General features: G+C 46.2%; 2 protein-coding genes across 6 annotated transcripts in view; one reads left to right on the top strand and one right to left on the bottom strand.

Moving 5' to 3' along the window:
- Positions 1–4,788, top strand: part of HTR2C (5-hydroxytryptamine receptor 2C) — a 47,022-nt gene extending 42,234 nt beyond the window's left edge. For all 3 annotated transcript variants that reach the window (XM_009941476.2, XM_009941475.2, XM_075435727.1), the window contains one exon: positions 1,017–4,788. In XM_009941476.2, coding sequence (XP_009939778.1) covers positions 1,017–1,849 — 833 coding nt within the window. In that variant the 3' untranslated portion in view covers positions 1,850–4,788. The remainder of the gene's footprint in view (positions 1–1,016) is intronic.
- The window catches only part of IL13RA2 (interleukin 13 receptor subunit alpha 2), a 32,478-nt gene that overhangs the window by 2,046 nt on the left and 7,702 nt on the right, over positions 1–22,730 (bottom strand). Inside the window, exons 5-9 of one of the 3 annotated variants that reach the window (XM_075435730.1) lie at positions 20,710–20,894; positions 19,444–19,601; positions 18,093–18,237; positions 17,348–17,450; positions 15,594–15,872 (exon numbers count right to left, since the gene is read on the bottom strand). In XM_075435730.1, the coding sequence (XP_075291845.1) occupies positions 15,869–15,872; positions 17,348–17,450; positions 18,093–18,237; positions 19,444–19,601; positions 20,710–20,894 (595 nt within the window). In that variant the 3' untranslated portion in view covers positions 15,594–15,868. Of the gene's footprint in view, positions 1–15,593; positions 15,873–16,109; positions 16,436–17,347; positions 17,451–18,092; positions 18,238–19,443; positions 19,602–20,709; positions 20,895–22,730 lie in introns of those variants that run through there. The other 2 variants (XM_075435728.1, XM_075435729.1) reach the window with 2 other exon arrangements.

Below are 22,730 nucleotides of genomic sequence, written 5' to 3'. Positions count from 1 at the left end.
GGGTCACCAGGATACAAGAGAAACTGCCTTGCCAATTGCAGTGGTTCCCGAGGCTTAGTAGTCTGCTTAGTGCTTAGGAGTAGCTGGAAGCTGTGCTTTAGTTATTATAATTGAAGCATTTAAAGTTTCCTTCCTTTCAACCTGCGGGTTTGTATCTGGGGCTCTGATTTCAGACCATCAAGTCAACCTGATTACCATTTCAGCTGCACCTTTTTTACTCTCACATTGTACTTTGTTCCTGTTTTTATCCGTGTATTCAAGATAGAGGGATAGGAATCAGGCAGATGAGCACTGCAGCCTTGTCATTTGACTATGTAATTGCCTTCTCTAAGAATTCAAGCAAGACTGTCTCTGTGGTACTTCTCAATTTAACACTGGTTGTGGATGAAATGCCTGGGTGGGCGGGGTTTGTGGAGACCACTGTCTACTTGCACCAAGAGAGTTGGTAAGGACCTAGAAAGCCAGGAGTTTTTCTTCCATGTGTCCATGATGCCATGGCAGAAGTGGCCATTTTTCTATCAGGATTATTTTAATATCTTTAAGAAACTTGCTTCTAAATCTTCATAGCTGTAGTTCTTTTGCATTTTGGTAATTTTCCTCTTTAAAATTTGCGACTATCTACCCGATGCCAGTGATTTCAGCACCCCACCCCACCCTCCCCCAGCTGGCCACTCCATGCCTGCCAGTTTGAACAGAGGCAGGGTCATGACTGCCTTTTCTACACCCACAGATCTCAATTAATGCTGGAAAAACAACTTGATAAAAGAGTTACGCTGCATTCACTGTGTCAACTGTGCAGCACAGAAAAGCTGCATCTGTTCTCGGTGGAGCCCTGGAGCTGTGTTCCCAGGACTGTTGTTAGAAGAGGTTTTCCCTTCCATTTGGGAGCAGAAACTTCTCTTTCGAGCAGCTTTAGGCAGTGGGCTGAATGCATGCAGGACCTGCATCATCTCTGCTGCCTCTTTGAAGCCCCATCCATTGTGGTAACCGTCTCTTTTTTGGTCTCGTTCTTCTAGGGATTTCTATGCCCATTCCAGTCATAGGTTTGCAGGATGACTCCAGGGTGTTTGTAAATGGGACCTGTGTCCTCAACGATGAGAACTTTGTCCTCACTGGATCCTTCATGGCATTCTTCATCCCTCTCATCATCATGGTGATCACTTATTGCCTGACTGTCCAGGTACTGCAGAGACAGGCAACGGTGTTCATGTGTGGAGAGGTGCCCAAGCAGAGGAGGAGCAGCGCAAACTGTCTCAAGAAGGAAAACAACACAGAGAACATTTCAATGCTTCACAATCATGAGGGTGCATCGCACTTGAACTCTCCTGTAAATAAGGAGGCAGTGCTTTTTCGGAAAGGAACGATGCAGTCCATCAACAATGAGCGAAGAGCCTCCAAGGTCCTGGGCATCGTCTTCTTTTTGTTCCTCATCATGTGGTGCCCGTTTTTCATCACTAATGTCATGTCTGTCCTTTGCAAGGAAGCCTGCGATAAAGACCTTTTGAGTGAACTCCTTGATGGGTTTGTCTGGGTGGGGTACGTTTGCTCTGGGGTTAATCCCCTTGTATACACACTCTTCAATAAAACGTACCGCAGGGCTTTTTCCAATTACATCCGTTGCCAATACAAGACCAGTAAAAAATCAGCGCTACGGCAGAATCAGTGTCTGAATGTTGCTTCAACAGCTTTATATGGGAAAGATCTGACTTTAACTAGTTATCGAAATGGCAATGAACTCAATAGCATGGAACTAGATGAAGTTGAGGAGGGGCTTGAAATGCAACCAGGGACTTCAGAGCTCTCCATAAACAGCTGTAACGTTGTAAGCGAAAGAGTGAGCTGTGTGTAAAGGTGGCTCACACAGCCTTTTGCTACAGTGTATCTGTAGCCAAAATATATTGTGTACAAATGTAAGTGTTGGTCAAAGGACAATGTAAATATTGCATTCTGAACAAAGCTTTTTTTAAAAAAAAAAGGAAAAAAAGAGTGTCTTTCCAATTCAGTACTTAAAATCATATCTATTAATATACTGCAGTGAAGTTTAAGGTTCTATATTTACTGTTAATACTAGATCAGAACTATTAGTTACTTTGCATATGTCATGGACAAAATGTTTGAATTCTTCTTCCAGTGCATGAACAAAAATGCTGAATATTTATCTCAGGTGGCATTTGCTGGAGTCCAGAATGGCACGTTAATAGTTATATATCAAATACATGCTATTAGACTTGGTCAGTATAACTTTCTTTTTCAAGTTGACAGTAAATATATACTTTAAATCCTCACCCCTATTTGTGCCGCGTGAAGACTGTACAGAAATGTGGCAGAGAGACATCATGAAAGCATAGCGGCTGTGCAGGCACCTGGCCAGACATGTCCTGTTACGGGTAGTGGCTTGCTGCTGTGCTGGGGCAATGCTGCACTTCAAGGGACCTCTGTTAAATTTTGACTCCCTTGCCAATACCACTGTTTTCTTTGTGTTCCCCAGGAGGCCCCAGCTCCCCTATGGAATGCGAGGAATGCAGTTCTGGTGTGGTTTTGTGATCCTGGCTGGGGTCACTTGCACATTTGGAGGAGAAACATGCGAAACAGAGCGAACCCTGGTTATCTGCTTCATCCATTTTCTAAAATTCATAAATTTTATGAAGTGCCCCAGATTTACAAAAAACCCTCCTTTGGTCATATAGATTATCAGCAGCTCTGGTGTGGAGCAAGCTGGGCTCTGTGTGGATGGCAGTGCCTACACAGAGTGCTTGGATGATGAAGGTCTTTAGTTGACCTGGAGATGACTTATTGGGCTTTGTAAGAGCTCTTGTCTTCTCGGTCCTCACATCTATTTAGTCCTTAGCTTGTTTAGTATTTGCTTTTGTTTTTCAACATCTCAGGACTCACGGTGTTGGTGATAAAACACGTTGCTTTTGGTGTAGAACAGAAGTTGCTGTGCATGTGGTGCTGGTCGGGGTCAGGCTGTGAGGTGTGGGACAGGTCTCCCTGGCAGATGCTTAGGAGAAAGGCATAAACAGGGGTCCCTGCTTGTTTCTCCTGTCTCAGGGGGTGGTGAGCAGAGCTGGACAGAGTATGTGACTGGAATAATTTGCTGGTGATGTGGTTCAAAAGCGAGTAATGACCAGGGACAGGAAGGAAGCAGATCTGGAGCTAGTCTGCATGGAAGATTAATCTGGATTAACTTTTAAATTTGATTTATTCCATTTCACTCCCTAACTAAATTATAGTATATCATATTAATGCCACTTATATCTTAATAAAAGCATCCACACTGGGATGTAATGAAGTTTAAGTAATCTACTTTCAATTCACACCATGTATAATTTGAATTAATTTTCCTCTGTGTTCCTGTGTAGACAAACCCTCCAAGGCACCATGTCTTTCTGGCACTGTGTCTTTGGGGTGATGTCTCTCAATGTAATTTTTCTTGTGTACCGTATTGTCTGATGACAGATATTACCCATAAGGTTTTTACATCTTTATTGACTAATACACAAAGCTGCAGTACCCATCTAACATGGATGCTTTTAGCATCACTGACCGCCTCTGGCTATCAAAATCCTCAGAACAGAAAAGCTTACACTAGGCATGGATAAATCGCATTTTACTAACATGAACTGATTATACTCTAAGCTTGCTGTGTTCATACCACCAAAATCAACTTGTAGAAGAAATGGAAAATTCTACGAGTGCTTTAGCATAATGTTATGCTGTTAGGCCACTACCGAAACACAACATGCAGGTTGCATCTGCTGCTAGGTTGCTCCCAAGTGGATGGTCCTCCCTTCTCCCTCATCCCCTCCTGGGAAAAATCCATAGTATTCCCATCCAGGCAGGTGAGGTATCCCAGTGTGGAGTGGAGCTTACTGCTTGCAGAAGGCAGCAGAAATGCACCATGTGCCAGCCTGCTGATACTGCCATGGGCTTGAATGCTTGGGAATCCACTTGCCTCCCCAAAAAGTCTGGTAACCAGTAGGACAAACACTGGCCAGAGACACGAACTTGTGCCTTCAGTGACTGCCCTTTGCTCTGAGTCAGATTTGACCGTCTCAAACAGTACAGAAATATCAAAAATATGACATTGCTTTTTAAGTTCTTTTTTTCTTTTGGGTGAATTCGTAGCACATCTTTTTCAAATATGTATATGTGTGTATATATGTGTGTGGGAATGTGTACATATATATATACATACATATATAGATATATATTTAAAAGCCAACCAGAGACTTTGAAAGCATTTAGCAATAAGTTGAATTACAGTAGCTTCTAGCACATGTGTGAATAGGTGGTGAGTAGCTTATTTTCCATAGCATCCTCAAACGTGGTATAAGTTTACACACAAGCATTGTCTTTGCATAGGAGCCTTCATGTCTTACCCTTGCCGGTTCTGTTATATGGGCAAAAAGGGAAACTACTACATTTGGATGTAAATAATTGGAATTGAACAGAGAATTTACAGAATTTTTATAAATGTTTTTTAAAAATTCAGCACCAGAACTGTAAATATGTTGAGCATTGCAACTCAGCTGGACCCGTACTGATGTATGTCACTTGTTTAGATAAACAGACAAGGGAACTGCCTTACAGCGCCTGCGTTCTCTCCCGCCCAAAGGGTGATAACATTTTTGTGAATGGTTAAATACTGTCACTTACCCAACTTCCTTTGGGTCATTCATATCAGGGTTTTGTGATGCTGCTATTAATTTATTAAAGAAAGTTTGTTGGTTTAATCACTCTTAATTTTTTTTCATGGTCTGTCAGAAAATAAATAAATGAACGTGCCCTCTCTTTCTTTCATCTGCCCTCAATTAAAATCTTTCCTGAGTGAAAAATATGTCCTGACCAAAAAAAAAACCAACAGAAAATGAGGATAAGGGTGAGGATAACTTTCATTTCTCCTCCAGCACTTCAAGTATGGCCCACAGCTGCCTAATCACAGAAATTAGTGTCAGCAGATATCCCAACACTTCCAACCCCAAAACGTGTTAAATATGAAGACAGTGACAGTGACAAATTATTCCCCCTCTTCTCCTTGCTCCCTCCAGGAATAACTGTTAAAAAATGATATTTTTAAAATTACCTCAATTTGAAGAATGGATTTAGTTCTCTGCAACTTAACCAAAGTCAGGTTATCCCCATAGCAGCTTTGCTTCTCCTGAGCTGTAGTCGTTAACCTTGGTGGTGCCTCAAGAAGCCCTGCCCTGGGGCTGCCTGGTGGGACTATCTGCTGGAAGTCTTGTGTGAGTCCTCAGACTGCACCTCAGGTACAGTTTTGTCTTACGAATAGCGTGTTTTATTTCGAGTTTGGACTGAACAAGTGAAAAAAGTTCCTTGGAAGTGGTGCTGTAGGCTGAAATGTGTTGGTTGCTTGGTTTCCCAAAGCCGAGGGGAGATCGCAGGCAGGCTGCCTGTGAGACGGAGCACACACGTAGAGCAAACAGGCCACCCCACCTGACTTGCGTCAGGGAGTCTACCTGTGGAGTCAGCCCTTGAAGGGGCTTGCAGCCTTCCATACCAGAGGCCAGAAAAAAACAGGCCTGACTTCCAGACCTCAGCTGGCTCATCTGCATCTGTGGCAAGTTGCCCCACACAGCCAAGTGCGGGGTGTAGCATCCGTGGATGTCCCCAGCTGTGGTGGCGCTGGGGACCTTTGAGGGCCTCAAAGGCTGTCCCTTGAGGACAAGGGCTTACTCCTTCAGTCCTGTGCTCGCTGAAGAGAACATCGGCTACCCAGAGGCTGTGGCACTTGGGAGGTGATATGCTTCAGAGACAACGATGAGGACTCTCAAGGCATCCCACCTCAACACAGTCCTTGTTGTTTTAATGACTTGTGTGTCAGCAATAGTTTTTATCTGAGTGATAAAGGTGCTAATGTTAGGTGATGTGTGAGTAGTCAGCCTGAACAGTGTGGTTAGTGCCCTTTTCTCTGTAGAGACACTTGTGTCAACCATTAGTGCCTTTCCTCTGGACATCCCTACAAAGACATTCATCACTGGCACGGAGCGTGGCCAGTGCTCTTCCCTTCCAAGTCAGCAGGCTGACTGCAGTCAACTGATGTGCTGGAGCCACGAGAGCCCTGGATACGTAGACACAAATTCTAAAGGAAAAACATATTTTAAAGAAAAAAAGCAAACCACAAGCAGCTCTTCAGAAATACTTTTTAGCTCTGAGCTAATGAAGGGTGTCTGGTGCTCTTGCAGATTAATTATGCTAATCTGGCATTCCAAAAGTGGCATCCATCATGTGATAGAGATGCAGATGTCTCTTGGATGGATTTCCTCCCTGGGTCACACTATCATTAGGATAGCTACACACCAAGCCAGGAACAGCACTTGGCTTTGTCTCCATTTCAGACTGGGGCAGAAAAGGCATGAGAAGGTTTTTCCTGGGAAAAAGTGTGCAAAGATCACCAAGCCTTGGGCAGGTGCAGCAGAAGAACAGAGTTGGGCAGATGTAGACCCACATCTACACACAGGAACCCACAGATCTCAGAGCCCCCAGAAAGCAACAGGAGATGTCATCACGCTTCAGCCTCCCCTTGAAAAAATAGGAATAGCTGAACAGCTGGGGAGGAAACCAGCAATGGGGAGATCAACTGCAGCTGTAGGTGTCACTGTGAAATGTGGGTTGTTCTAAAGATAATGTAGTGGTGAGGGTCCATGTAGCAAAAAATGCTTTTGTTTTTTCATTTTTAACTATGAACTTGTTATTGACTGTTCTGCCTCTCCCTCATTTTTCTTTAAGTCTCAGGTCTCTGCTTGTTTGCTTTTACCCACACTGAAACTTGTGCTCCGAAGCTGTCAGAACTCGACAAAGTATCGATGTGTTGTGTCATTCCCTCTCTGTGCAGGGATGCTGCAATCCCATAACAACGTGGAGATGGAGAGTCTTCAGGTGTGTGATTTTAGATATATATGAGACAGATAATCAATGCACCGAGGCGTGCTTCCCAGTTAAAGAACCACACCAGAAGATCTTTAACAAACAGCCAAGCGTGTGAGCTAGACACTGAAAAATTTTGCTTCAAACTGTCCTAAATCATGGGTTTTCTGATAGCAGGAGGATGTGCCAGTGCATGGGGAGGGAGTCTGGCAGCTCAGGGTGCCCTGCCTCCTGCACGCTCCCTCTGGGAGGGAGCTTGGATGTACGACCGGCACAGCGCGACCTGGCACACCGTCTGGTGGGGGTTTACTCCGCTCCGTGCTGAGTGGGGCAGCTGCAGAAAAGGCTGCAAAAGCCTGGCTTCCTGGGTCATGACTTCGACGATTTGGAGAGGGGCCTAGAAAACAGGTAAGTGTCTAGCAGTGACACAAGTCCAGTAACTCTGATTGCTCTGGGGTGGTGAAAGAAAGAGAATTGTACAGACTGCTCACGGCAGCCAATGGGTGAAAAATTATTGTGGAAAATTGAGATTGTGAGGCAATCCTTGTTACGTATGACTCTTGTCATGAATGTTGCTTATGTTCTGCTTCCCAAAACCCAAAAGATCTCTTAGCATATAAATACAATTTCCTCAGCAGTTTCTTGGGACGACGGCTGCTGCTTTGTCACTCCAGTGGGCTACCAAAACTCAGGTGAAAAATCAATTAGCAGCATCACACAGGGGCATGTTAAATCCACTGTTCTGAACTTCCCTGTGCTTGAATTGTAATTAGTTCAACAAATTGGATAAATTAATGTTTAATTAAAACACAGCCTAATTATCCAACATATGTTTTTAGTAGGATCTAATTGTGGCATTTTGAGTTATTTAAGTTGCTGATACACTAGAAATGATCTGTAGGCTGGTGCCTGTTAGACCACTGCCTGGCTGCATTTGTTAAAATTTAGAGCAGTTGTACGTTTGTGTGTGCTGCTGATGTTAGTGTCTCCTCCTGCAGAACAGGTGGGTACTGGTGATGGATGCTTGTCAAAGACACTGAAGATTTTAATCAGGGTCCTGACTGAAGACTAGAACAGTTCTTCTGTGACTTTTTTTGGGAGGAAGACTTCTGTGCCTCTGCTGCAGAGCCCACACTTCCCAAAGATCATGATACTGCTCAAAGCAACAGGTAAGTGCTGATGCCCAGCAGAGATCTCAGCTGTGTTAGGGGTCCCTCCCCTATAGGCACCTGTACTTCATGTCCCAAAATGTCTTCAGAGAGGATCCACAGGTCACAGTGGCTCATCCGTGAAGCCATGGCAATGTTTACCCCCCTCAGCTAAGCATTCCCCCTTTTTTTTGCAGCATAGCCACAAGGCTGGCACACAGGTGGGCTAACCCTCAAATAAGTATTTGGTCTGTCTTGGACCTTTCCTAGGTGTTGCTGAAGAGAAAACTGCTTGCATCCTCTACCAGGCTGTCCTGCGATGACATTTGGCAAAGCGGTAGAATGCATTACTGACTCCGTGCCACCAAGCAGGTGATGCAGCAAACCATGGTGAGCAAACAGTGGGTTTCCTTATCCAGGTTTTTACTGCTTGAGGGTAAATGAATGGGATTTCCTGTTGCACTGTCGTTTGTTGGCCCTTCTGCTTTAAAAAACAGATGGCATTGTGTGTTGGGCTGGAGCAGCAGCCCCAGTGATAGGCATGGTGAGGCGACAAAAGTCCAGGCAGGGGCATAGAGAGCCCTTTTAATAAAAATAGTGTAGAAATCTTGACTTGTTCCTCCTAGCAGCCAAAGATGGGTGAAGAAAGCTCTTCATCAGGACATCAGGGAGTGTGTGTTCTGACTAAGGAGAGAGAGGAGCTCTTTAGGCCAAAGGAAAACATTGGCATAGAAGAAGAGCCAGAAATAAACTAGGAATTAGAAGCAGATTTCTAACAAGTGGAGTATTCCAAGTCTGGAACTGCACTTTCTGGTGAGGCAGCAGTAACAGCAACTGAAAAGCCTATTGAGAGCTCAGCTCTTGCGTTCACGCAGGAATTTATGCTATAGAGGTACAGCGGGAGGGGCCAGCTCAGCCTTCATGTCCTCAGCCTCCTGGCTGGCAGGGCTCGGGCACCGAGCCAGCCATCTGCACATCGGCACCTCTGACCCTTCCGGCGACGTGTCTCAAAGCTTGGGAGGAACAAACATCTTGAAGCATGAAGACTATTTTTGGGCTACAGTCCTTCCAAGTCCTAGCAAAGCCATGAAAAACACCACAATTTTGGAGGAAGACAGGCAAGGCCATGCCAAGTCAGTACATCTCCCACAAGTAGGACAAAGTGAAATAAAGGGATCATGAGGGCTATGTGTTCCCAGCCCTAAGCCAGCTCCAAATTGCATGAAGCAATATTTCAATTGCATGCTCAGAAGCATCCAGAATCAACCAGCTTGCCTAGCCCAAGCCTGACTGCACACAGTCACGTAACTAAGTTTTATTTACCCACAACAGCATTTTCGTTGGCATTGACTATTACTGGAGCCAGTCTCAGTCTGCTCTGGAGAGCCACAGCGTTGAGGTAATGTCCTGTTGGACTTCCATTAGTTGGTCTAGTTGAGAAAACACTGGTGAGTGGCATTAAGGGCTGAGAGCCTGCTTTGTGCTTTCACTGTCTCACTTTTTAATGCTTTTCTTTGTCGCTGCTTTTCCAACTATGCAGCCAGGAACTTCATACTTTTTTTTCAGTAAAACAAAATGTGTTGTTGGCCTTTTAGGCTCTCTGTTGGTAAAAGTAGACTCAACTGAACCTGGTAGGCAGCAAGGTTATTGATTTCTCATTGTGAGTTTTTCTAAATAAATTGGAAGCATGGCCACAAACTTCTGGGCAGCTACCAGCCAAGACTGATTTGAAAGTCCTAAAAGTTTGCATGTATTTCCATTTCAACGATTAAGAGCTGGAACATCATCAGACAAAAGGCAAGGACCATCCTCTCCTGGGCTTTATACATCAGATGGGGATCTCTTGGTGGCACAGTGGCTGTCCCAGGCTCCCTGGGTGGTCCCAGTTCTGCAGTCAGACCCTGGGATGGTGCAAAGGATGTGCAGGTACCTAGAGACACGATGGGAACCTGCATCTATTGTCTCTGGTTTCTTCTCCTGTGTAAATTTTCTGTAGCCATTCCACGGAGAAAGCTGTATGCACCAGATGGTTTAACACACACTTTGCATCTGTTTGCTGTCACAGAAGTCGCACATGTGTGTCATGACCATGCAGGGAGGGGAACTTGGGGAGGGGAGGTCGACATGTGCAAGAGCAGCCGGGAGGCTGCAATCCCTATGAAGGTCAGGTTTTGCACAAGTCGACTGGCAGGAGAGACTTGCTGTGGGCTGCTGCAGCAGTTGGCACACAAATGGATTTTCATCAGATCCGAAGCAGGACAGAGCTGGGGATGGCTGGATGTTTACAGCTGGACACGTTCACACAGGGCACTTGGCATCTTAGGTTTACCTGGTGTATGTTCTGGTGCAACCTTTCTTTCCAAAAGTGGACAGCTATTTAATAGCTCTTCAGTGCTCTGAGCCTGACCCTGTGCCTGGATTAGGAGGGACTGATGTGTTTACAGATTTCAGCCTTGAAATATAGGGCTTCTTCTCCCAAGAACATCATGTTTCTGTTTGGAATGCATGTTTTCTCCACCACTGCGTGAATTCCAGTGAAGAACATTCTGCCACCCTTCATTTGTTTTTAAATCATAAAGATGTCTAGATAAGTGAATTCTATTAAAGGAAGGTGTTCCTTGGTTTGTAAAATACACCCCAGTATTTAGTATTTGGGGTTTTTTCCTAGATGAAAGTAACTCCTGCAAGTCCTTGGTCCTTTGGTGAGGTGGGACATCCAAGCACACCGAAGGTGTGACATGCCTTTACCACATCCATTCACAGCTTCCCAGGCAAGGAAAGAAAAAATATAGCTTGCAGATGATCACTGATGACCGTTGCTCAAATCCTGTCCCATTGCAGCTGCAGGAACTTGGGGGGACCTTTCGCACCTTCCAGCAAAGGCCTAATTCAGTATCGCAGAAAAGGTGCTGCACGGGCTCTCCCTGCTGTCGGAGAGGAGTGCACATGTCGTCGGGGACTGCAGCAGGGCTGCCACCAAGCTTGTCGAGCCCCTGTGCTTAGGGACGTGCCTGCACTGAGCTCTCTGTGGAGTGATACCTGCTTAAACACTGAGGTTGTTTCCTGGGCAGAGCTGTCAGAAAAAGAAAAGTCAAGGTCATGTTTAGGATTTTAAAATTAGTTTTCTTTGTTTTGAAATGTGTCTGGTGGTGTAACACTTGCTGAAGTGGCGTTTCATTTCCTAAGCAGGGCAGTCCTGTGGTACGTGGACAGGGATCCAGCACAGGAGGCAAGCAGCCCAGCATAGCAGGAAGACGAATACACGGTTTTGGTGCAAACCTTGCAGTGGCCATCATTTCTCAGCTGGCTGCTTTATCTCTCTGTACTCTGGGAAGAGGATCTTGACACAGACGGTTTGCAGAGCCATTTCAGCTGTTCAGACAGCTCAGCCACAATATGTTGCCTCAAATTGTTTTGTTAAGCACATGCATCAGCTGTACTTGTTTGCCTTGAAGCTATGAGAACCACAGAGCCTCGTGAGAAAATTCGGCTTCTACATAGACGTAAAGAGCTTGACAGTGCTCTCAAATGTACCCAGCAGCAGAAGGCAGTGAGCTGCAAACCTGCCGTGGCCCGTGAAGCTCTTCAGATTTTAGATTATATCACCGGTTGCTGCACTCCCAAAGCCTTGACATCTGGAAGCTGATGGCAGAAGGGCTATGCCCCTTTATGTCCTTTCAAGATCTAGCTACTATCTAGAGTTGCAGAGGCTCCAGGATGGGTGCTGAGACCCGTGGTGGCTCCGGGATGCAGGAGCTGATGCCAGAGCGAGGCAGGGACATACGGCAGGACACAGTCCCAGCTCAGCCAAGCCTCCAGTTTGAGCTGATGGAGTATTTCTGTGGGTGCTCAGCAGCACGGGTGTGGGAGGGAGGGCAGGGGCAGGCGCTGGTTTTGGCTGGCACATGTCGTAGGAGATGGTCCTGTCAGTGCAGGTCACGATGCCACAAGGCACAAGGGGTGATGTTACCTGGCAATCAGCCCGGTGCTGAATGATGGAGTAAAGGTGTGGCACTTCTGCCCTTAGCAGTACAAAAAGAACAAAACGAATCTGTATTACAGTGAGAGAGCCATTGTCCCCTCTATTCAATTTTCATGCCCTAAATACTTAAATCTGGCGAAGCGATGCTGCACCTGCTTTCCTCCTCCTTTGCGTCCAAGAGCAGATGTCGACACCCAGTGGCCATGGAGTTTCTAGCGCCTGAACGAGATGGAAAACTTCAGCAGCGATGCCTCAGCTGGTGAGATACAACTTGTACCTTTTCATTTCCTGAAGTGTGAGAGGAGTAAAGAGCTCCTGCGGCATGCCAGCCGTGCTTTATGCCTTTCAGCCATTGGCAGGTTATAGTTTTCAAACAGTTCAAAATCTTGTGTTCAGAGGCCAGTCAGAAAAATAAAAAACTCTGAGGATGGATAATGAGGAAACAGAAGGTAAATTGGTTTTCAAATGATTTTCTTGTTGGCAGCTTGAAAATAGACCTCAGTGAGAGAACGAGAGTGATTTTGTGACTTCAGAGATTCTGGTGACCTTGGCATTCGCCTTCCCTGTTTTACTACTTCCCAAAAGCAGTTAGAGTATGACAGACGCAAATTGATTTTGCGTTTCCCTGCAGCATGCACAGGATTGTGCTTTCATATGTTTGACAAGTATTGACATTCTCTGGGGAAAAAAACTCTGTAGAAAAGGTTGTTTTTTATTCTTCAACAAATGGCTCCAAGACTTTATCAGTCGCAGACAGAAAAAAGACCCTAAACTCAAGGGTATGCAAAGGAGTTCTCTTTTTATGTTCGGCAAATACATGCCTTGCCAGACATGTGGGTCTAAAATGGTAAAAACACCAGGGAACCCAGACATGAGCTGGGAACAATAAGAGCAGAGTATTCCAAAGGAGTGATTTTGCAAGTGCTTTACTGAAAATATTAATTAAGGACTACAGCAAATGAATGAGGCCACTGTAATGCAAATACTGTGTGAAAGAAATACATAATTAGTGTAATTCTATAAACATAAGGAAAAAAACATACTGCTGAAATTCTAGCAAGGTTCAAGATGTCAGGAAAGACTAGCAGCTGGCCACCTATCAGGATTAAATTTTGCACGTGCTGCAGATGTGATGCTGTGAGAAATCGGCCGGGGGAAGGGGTGTCTTGCTGCTGCTGCAGCGAGGACCCTCTGCAGGGACGAGTTTGGTGAGTGGGGAGCCCTGCGCTGGGGCCAAGCCCAGCTTTCATTACCTAAACACTCCTGTAAAGCTGCAGCGTACAGATACCATAGTAGATGTACTTAATTTATCACTCTGTTACTAGGCAGGTTTCTAGGCAGGCTTCAGCCTAACTTTCATGTTTTGTGGTTACTAAAATAGCTCTGATCTTTTTTGGAGTGAGTTCTAGCTGTGGAGGTACAACATCCGTTCCTTCACCACCTATTACCTGTGACCATTCTCTTTAATTCTTCTTCCCATCTTACCTCTTTCTGCACAAACTTAGACCAGAAACTTTAACCCAGCTTCAACCCGCCCAGCAGGTCGGGGTTGCGGCACCATTTGACCCACTCCAAGTGCCCATGCCTGGTGTTCCCGCGTGGTGAAGTGGGTGAGATTGCATCAGATGTACCCAGGGCAGCAGGGTGGGCTTTAGCTACCTGCCTTGTTTTTTCCCCTGGGGGAGGTTCACAATGCACTCATGTGGTTTTAGTAGATGTTTAAGCTGTTTAAGAGGCTGGCAGAACATCAGAGGCCTACCCTGGAGTTATTTCCAGTAATGGCAAATCTCAGTCGGACTCTTTCCAATACTTTTCTCTAATGCTTATTCTGGTTTTAACCATTATTTTTAATGCAGTAACTGTTGCCCTGGTGGAAGTTCTGAAAACCTGGAACCCAAATGCTACCCAGTTCTGGACGTGCCAATGTCCTCTAGTTCCTGAAAGTATTGAAAACTCTAGAACAAGCATGTCTGAGCATCTCTGTTCATCCTGGTCTTGCAGAGCAGGAGATCCAGGCTTGGTCCTCCCAGACACTGCCCTGCCCTGACAACCCATCTCTCTGCAGGGAGGTTCACGCAGCCCAGCCTCCAGAGCAAGTCAGAGCAAAAAACTGGTGGTGTGCCAGCCAGGGGCAGTCATGGTGTAGGGCTGTGCCCCTTGTTGCTGAAAAAATCCTGCTGGAGACCAGAGAGGGAAGGAAGGGGACTCTGTAGCTGGCAGGAGGGCACCAAGAGAAGAGCTGCTCTCTCCCATTGCACAGAGGAGGAAATGCTGTCCTGACCTTACTGCATCTGGCCTGTTGTATGAACTCTGCATTCCTTTGAATTGCTCTAATAAGCATGTTTTGGAGATGTCTGCAGGCAAGATCTCCCTGAGCTGGGGCCGGGGACTGCTTCTGGGCCAAGCCAGTTTTATTCACAGAATCGTAGAATAGTTTGGCTTGGAAGGGACCTTTAAATGTCATCTAGTCCAACCCCCCCTGCAATGAACAGGGGCATCTACCGCTAAATCAGGTTGCTCAGAGCCCTGTCTAACCTGACCTTGAATGTTTCCAGGGATGGGGCGTCTACCACCTCCCTGGACAACCCATTCCAGTGCCTCATCATCCTCATATTAAAAATTTCTTCCTTACATCCAGTCTAAATCTACCCTCTTTTAGTTTAAAAGCATTACCCCTTGTCCTATCACAACAGACCCTGCTAAAATGTCTGTCACCATCTTTCTTATAAGCCCCCTTTAAGTGCTGGAAGGCTGCAGTCAGGTCTCCCTGGAGACTTCTCTTCTGCAGGCTGAACTGCCCCAACTCTCTCAGCCTTTCCTCACAGGAGAGGTGTTCCAGCCCTCTGATCGTCTTCGTGGCCCTTGTCTGGACCTGCTCCAAGAGGTCCATGTCTTTCTTGTGTCCAGGGCTCCAGAGTTGGACGCATGCTTCCTTCCCCCTCTCGTGTTTCATTTCACCTTCTGTATTAGATCAGTCAGCACATTGCAACTCCAGCTCCCTTTTCCATTTCTAATGTGCTGGATTCATCAAGGTAAAAACACAGTATTTCAATGCCAATTGCATGCTTATGAGTATTTTTATACTTAAAGCTGTCCCGTGCTGGCTGGCCAGAAGCCCCGGGAGACAGTAGAGGCAGAAGTTGTTTCTCATCAAAATAGCAACAGCTAGAAAACTTCATTTCTGCTCCAGTCTATGCATAGACCATTTTTTTCTGGTGCTTTCCTCCTTTGGTTGCTCCCCAAATAACATTGGGTTGTTGCCCATTTAGCAGTGGAAGCAGCTGATAGTTATTGAACAGTTTTGCAGTTGGATGTGTAAGACAGCACTTGCTGTGTGGTTTTGTGCCTGATTGGATTAGCATGGCTCTTTACATAGCTGATGATTGACGCAAACTTGATTTTCTTTCTGAGCTTCCACTGTTCACTAGAAATTCCCATTTTGAATAAATGCCCCAGCAAGAAAATATGTTTTCTGGGGTGTTCAGATGAAATGAAATCACATTAAACATCTGGGTTTGAGATGGTTAGTTCTTTGACCAAAAAAAAACCAGAATGGTCTTGGAGGACAATGTCTCATCTACTGCTGATTTTTTTAATATTTTTTTTTTTTATCATGATCATAGGGAATGGTTCCTTAAAAATCAGTCAGCAATTTCATCAGCTGAATACATGGTGTTGAGAGACATCTTGGGTGCTTCGTTGAATTCTGGTAACAGCGCCCACTTCCTAGAGAAGATGCCGTACTGCCTGTGGTAGAGTAACACTCACTTCTCCTCTGAAGCATCTGTCCTTTGCAGTAGCTGTGGTTGTGCCTTTTTACAGCAAAAGTTTCTTTCAAGGCCTCCCCACTTCAGCTTTGCGACAGAGAAGGCATATCAGTTAATGAAGTAAACAGCTCAAGTAGCTCACGTTCAGCATTTAGATACTCTCAGCAGGCTGAGTATCTGGGGACTAGGAAGACATGGTGAGAGCAGGGTTGGGTGCAGTGGCTGAATGCAGGCGTTTGTACCTAGCGTTGTGTGTGAGGTGCTGCCCTTCAGTGTGTGTCCTGTTGACAGATTTCTAGAGTCCTTAAAAAAAAACCAACAAGCCCACAGAGCAACGTGTTATCTTTATTCATGGCAGTTTCTACTGCCTCATTTTTCTCCTTCGTCCTGGTATCAAAACCAGCTTGCTCCAGAGTCAGTTTAAAACTCCTCCAATGTTTTCCTGGGCCTGTTGAGGACTTGAATTGCAACAACCAGCTTCACAAATGGCAGCAGGTGGGGAAGACCCACGTGGGCTATAGAAAGCTCAGGGCTGCTCGGCTGTCCTTGGGATGATGTTCTAAGAGCAATCCATCAAACACAAGTGGTACAGCAGTGGCAAGCAGAGTTAGCATCCCACCGATGTGTGCAATGGCTTTCCTGCTGGGGATCTGAAATGGGCACAGACTGTTATTCCTAGCACTGAGATAGCTGGGGACACGCTACAGCATCCCTGTCACACATCGCTGCATCCCAGTGGCAATGCAGAAAGCATTTGCTTTCCACAGTTTTACTGCCAGCATCTACACTTTGTTCAAATTTTACAAACCAAAACATTTGAAAGGCACATACAAAACAAACATGAAGGAGTGTGTGTCTCAGACTCCATGCATTCAGCTACCAAACACAAGGACAACACAAAGGTATTCCTATAGCCTGTTCTCCCTCATCAGTGGTGCCTTAAAAGGCCTATTAGAAAAGCTACCCACTTGCTTACTTTATATGGCCATAAGGAAAAGATAATAGTTATCAGTACCAGGGGATCAATTTTCTCTAAGTGATCCTTCAGACATGAAGAAAAAGTCATCAGTACCAGTAACTTGGATAGAGGCAAATTCATCCACTGCGTCTGCTTTCCCCATGTGCTGCCATTGTCATGAATGGAAACAGCTGGGACAGGAGCGCAAAGAGAGTGAGGCCTTAGCTCTTAAAAATGGCACTTCTTTAACACAACCAGTACAAATCTCTGCTGCCTGCATGGCTGGGGGCAAGATAATGGCATTATTTATGCCACTGTGCTTGCAGGTAACTTTACTGCATTGCACAGAAGCAGTCTGGGCTCGTATAAGCAGGATTTGGGTCTCTGCTGAGAGTTTAGGAGTTGCTGCAAGGCATTTCATAGCAGAAACATCCACCCACCCTTACAAGGTTGTTTCCTGAAAATAAACTATTGTTTGGTGTCCAATCTTAGAGCATCTGTTACTGTTTGACTCTTCGTATTTAATACTTTGTTTCATTTATAATTGTAGTCTGAGACACCCACATAAAAGCACATTGCATGGACAGGCTGCCTTGATGCTTACCTTTTCTTGCACTGGCCAATCAACATAAATATTATGAAGCTACATGACAAACTCACAATGACTGGAATGAGGATAAATAGCTGCTTGTCCTTTTTTCTGGGCACTGCAAAGATGAATAACAGCAAATAAGAAAATGTTAGCTTCCGGAATGGATCGTATTACCTCTTACAAAGCTTGGGCTCAGACGCAGACTCAGCGTGTCCAGGTTTGTTACCCTACATATATTTATTTATTAGAGATATATGCCAGATATATGTTACTGTATACTCCTTCAGGGTAATATATATCCTGCATGCATATACGTAGCCACTGCTATGTGCCTCTTCCCTGCCTTATGCTTCTTGCAGCAGAGTTAGTGCACACGGGGACAGCCCTATGGAGCCTACGGGGTGCAAAGGAGCTGATCTGGGGGGGGGGGGCAGCAGGGAGGATGCCCTGCAGAGAGACTCCGAGTACCACGAGCCCTCTCTTGCAAATCAGTCACTCCTCCATCACAGCCGTCCCCGTGCAGCAGTGGAAGGTGCAGGTGCAGAAGCATTAATATTTTGGGATTTGCCTGCTAAGTGCTTTGGAGGTGCAAAGCTGTAGGAATGGCTGTGCTGGAGTAGGTTGAGGGTGTAACTAAACCAGGATTGCACTTGCAGTGCTGGACACCAGCAGATGCCCATGGCAGCCATTGGCGCTTGGTCCCAAACAGGCTTTATAAAGGATGTAAAAGAAATGCTGGTTACTTTGGGTTCCATACCAGAGAAACACTCCTGCGTCCATTCACTCCAAAAGCCCTGGTCAGCACAGAAAATACTTGTTTTCCCCCTGACACGAACACATGAAATGCGGCTTTGATTTGCTCTGGGAATTGTTAAAGTGGTCTCCATTTGGGTTGACACAGACTGAGAAAAAAAGAGAGAGAACAAATGTCAAGGAATTATGTGCCACCACCAGTAGCTCGTTGGTGAGGCCTGATGTTTCTGAACATACTCTCCAGGCTCTGCAAACCCTTGAATTATGTTTTGACAGTTTTAAATGATTTTGTAATAGTTTTGGAATGGCTAATGCCAATAGGATGATTATGGAGAGGAATCTACTGAAAATACGTACATTCTGGGAGGCCCTATCATCATCATTTGGGGACCTTATAAATGTTTATAAATATCTCAAGGGTGGGTGTCAGGAGGATGGGGCCAAACTCTTTTCAGTGGTGCCCAGCGACAGGACAAGGGGCAACGGGCACAAACTGAAGCAGAGCAAGTTCCGTCTGAACATGAGGAAGAACTTCTTCCCTCTGAGGGTGACGGAGCCCGGGAACAGGTTGCCCAGGGAGATTGTGGAGTCTCCTCTGGAGATATTCAAGACCCATCTGGATAAGGTCTTGTGCAGCCTGTTCTAGGTGACCCTGCTTCGGCAGGGAGCTTGGACTAGATGACCCACAGAGGTCCCTTCCAACCCCAAACATTCTATGAGTCTATGATCTATGTTGCCATTTATGCCAGTTTTATTTATGGAATCTTTCATTAAATTAACTAAGAAGACTTATGTGTAGAATATGGCAACTAAAGGAAAAAAACATCCTTCAGATGTCCCCTAAGATTATTTCTTGCCATTTTTGCTATCAAAACTGCACCTGGATAATGCACAAGGATAAAGGACTATGCATAAAAGACATTTTGTGTCCCGGGTCAGTTCTTTGGAGAGATTAGAATTACAGTTTCATTGGACCAAGATGTGTCACCGTGTTCAGGAAAACAAACCACAAGAACCTTTACACTTCTCTGATGACAGCTTTCTGAGATAACAGGCAGGAGGCCTGAGAAAGCGATCAATTGGAGACTTGCGCCGGGACCTGTTACTGTTAAAGCAAATGCCATGGCTGGAGGTCAGGGTGTTAAGTAAGAACGTGTGCAATGGAGCAGCCAGTCAGCGTTTTCCACCAGCAGCACCAGCTAGCATCTCTGCACTGTCCATGCACAGGGCAGCTAACACGCCACCCACAGCTCAGTGAGAACCACAGTTTCCTCGCGTTCCTCCCTGCTGCCGGCCATCAGGAAAGGGTTCCCCCACCCTTCCCCTGCCAGTGGCACAGTGTGTGTTGTCCCTACCGTCCATGCAGCCTTGGCGTCCCCTGGCTCTCCTGTCAGCTGGACCTCATACTCCAGGCACTGAGGTGGTGTTCCACCGCCCGGCGGGCTCCACGCCACGCGGAGCTCCTCAGATGCAGACATGGAAACTGCCAGCTGCTTTGGGGGTGATGGCTTTGCTAGCGGGGGGAACAAAAAGAAAGAAGGTCAAGAGGTGCAATCAAACAGCTGCTGGTGGGAAAGGCTTCAGTTAATCACCGCCAACGTCTGCCCCTTTTCCCCGTTGATGGGATTTCTGGCCCCCATTGCTACCAGCCATGACGCTGCAGGGGCAGGGATGTCACTGAGGCTGGAGGCTGGGTTGCTCATTTTAACTTAACAGGTGGGCAGGTCTGGGTCCTTGCTCTGGACTGCGGTGCAGGGGTTTTGGAATGCTGGGCTGTGAATGTTAGGCTTGGCACGTTCCCCTCACAGTGCGGCCATCCATCCCTCCCTGTGCTGCCACGGCAGCCTTGGCCCCTGCAGTGAGACACCACAACAGTGTTGGCCTGACACTCTGCATCCCAGGAGAGGCTCTGGTTTATGTCAGATGCCCAAAGCCACACGTGAAGCACATGGCAGCACTAATTTAGTCCAGAAATGCTGCTTATTAGCCCAGTGGCTTAACTGGAGGACCAGCTCTTTATCCCCTGACATTTACACATGGGTAAACACATCAACATGGTAAGGAGTGGGTACATGTATCAGGTTATACGTCATGCTGTGCTTTACTTCCTTTCTCTGTCTCTGATGGGTTTGAAGTCCACTTTTGCTCTGGCAGACCCTATCACACCTTGCATTCAGTTCTACCCAGCCCTTAGCTTGCTTTGAACAGCAAAGCCCAAAGATCACTCCTGTGCTTGCAGAAGCAGAGCAGCAGTTTCAATTCCAGCAGGAGTAAATGAAGACAGCTCTGTGGCGGTGCTGCTAGAGCCAGAACCCCATAGCTCCTCTGCCATCTGCCCAGCAGACCAGTTATTTCCCAGGTGCCGAGCGCAGCACTTGGAGGCACCCACTGGCCCGCCGGGGTGGGCTCTGGGTGGTGTTGCTCGCCTGCAAACATTGCTGGATTGTGTGGCACATCTCATAGCCCCTTCTCCGGGCGCAGATCCACCCAGACACATTACAGCCAGCCATCTACAAGAGCACACATTTGTTTCAGCCCCCTTGTGCAAGACCCGTGTGTGCCTTGGGTGTGTTGTGGCCGTAGGGGTCCCCAAAGCCCTGCTGCTTTCCTGCCAGTGTTACCTAGGTTTTGAAGGCGAAGGGTGACATACAAGGGTCGTAGCAGAGCGGCTGCTGCTGAACCGTTGACACAAATGGTCAGATCCTTATATTCTGCCTGGCTCAGGTTTTGCAACATGCAGCCGACGTTTACACCGTGATCCCGAATATAGTCATCACACTGCACTGTGTGGTCCAGCCCCTCGTACCTAGAGGTGTATTAGGAAAACAGAAATAAAAAAAATAACCAAGGCAATGGCAGTTATTACTTGGGTCAGGCCTCTTTTTGAAGATTGGACCTAAGCCTCAAGTATAACCTATATCCCACCCCCGCTTTGCCTTTCCCAAGTGATCCAAAGCACAGTGTTACGCATCAGTCACCTGGACTCCTGCTATGGGAAAAATGTGGGGAGGAGAAAAAAAAACAAATTCACACGCACAGATGGCTTCCCAGGTTGGTTTGTAGACTGTGTCAGCCTCTCCCCAAGCCCATTTCTGGAGCACAAGAGGCCTCATGAGGTGCCACAATGTGAGTGGAGCTGGGCAGGATCTGGGCCTTACTCACTGAGACACCCATCCTCCCATCGGGCACTTCAGGCACCATCAGCCACCAAATCTGGAGTTGCAGAAAGGTCCACTCCCAAGCCAAAGTGCAGCAGTTTGTGGTAGGTGGTGTGTGCCTTGAATGTAACCAGTGTTAACGAGCTGCGACTACTGATTGTGGGAAGGTCCCACACATCTATATGGGCATGAAATAGAAACCCAGGGGTGAGAGCGAGGAAGGGGTTTGCTGGTTATTAGCTAATGCGCAGCCACCACCCTGTCCTCTCAAACTGCCTCCTGTCTTTGGGGGCCACTCCCCAAAGCTTAGCTGCTGGCCCCATCCTGGAAATACTAAGTGGTGTTTCACATCACGTTTCAGGACTTCTGCTGGGTTAGTGAACCTGAGGCAGTGCTGAATCCGGCCTCTGTACTCTACCCTTAATGAAAGTCTCACTGCACGTTATGTTTGGGGGGAAAACTTCACATGGTAGTGCTATAAAAATTAGCTCACAGGGATCAAAGGATGCCATGGCTGTGTTCCCATGCGCTCTCATTACAAAATGGGACCCAGATCCAAATGCCTGTTTTTGTTACAGGCGGTTAAATAAGGGTAGGTTTGTTGGGGATATTTTTAGGAACGAATCATGAATTTCCATGGTGTTCTTCAAGCAGACCTTTGTAGTTAGAAAATTGGTTTTAGGTCAATGTTTCTGCTTTGAAGACTATTTCCAAGAGCTACATGGAAACTATTTTTAAAAAGCGGCTATGGTTTTCTACATGTAGCCCAAAGGCATGAAACCCAATCATTTCCTAAGTAGTCATCCTTACGATAGTATCGTAGGAATTGAAGTACAAACACAGCATTTACTTTGTCCAAAACGACCAAGTCTAGCTTTGTTTTTCTTGCAGAACAGAATCATTAGGCAGCAGTATATAAGAAACAACTGACAAAGATGCATTATTACTACCTTTTGGCAGCATGTTTGCTTGTGTGAGGTGTGCTAAGGCTATGAAAATACATCTGAAGAGTAAAACTGTTAATTGCCAAGAAGCCCTGTTCTTTGTATAAGGTTCAGTGAGCTTGGTAACCTTCTGCTGAATCCTATCCTATAGAGATTTATGCACTGTGATCAAGGGAAACATGCAGCCAGAATGATCCAGGTACATTCAGCAAAGGGAAAGCACAAGGCTTTGTGATGGACAACATGCAGAAAGCACTCCATGGGGGTGAAAACAAGGCAACAGAGAAGCTGTGCCTGCCCCATCTCTGGAAGCGTTCAAGGCCAGGTTGGATGGGGCTTTAAGCAATCCGAGCTAGTGACAGATCCCCCTGCCCATGGCAGGACGTTGGACTAGATGATTTTTTCAGGTCCCTTCCAACCCAAATCATTCTGTGATTCTGTGAAAGGAGGAAAGGGAGAAAGCACTCCCTGTAGAAGGTCAGCACAAGCCTGATTTTAAGGAAGGAAGCAGGGATTTGGTTTTTCCTTACCAGAAGGCAC

This window comes from Opisthocomus hoazin, chromosome 14, assembly GCF_030867145.1.
Source record: "Opisthocomus hoazin isolate bOpiHoa1 chromosome 14, bOpiHoa1.hap1, whole genome shotgun sequence".
In the NCBI taxonomy this organism is placed as follows: Eukaryota; Metazoa; Chordata; class Aves; order Opisthocomiformes; family Opisthocomidae; genus Opisthocomus; species Opisthocomus hoazin.
The sequence above is the reverse complement of the archived record's forward strand: the minus strand, read 5'-3'. Positions and strand labels throughout refer to the sequence as shown.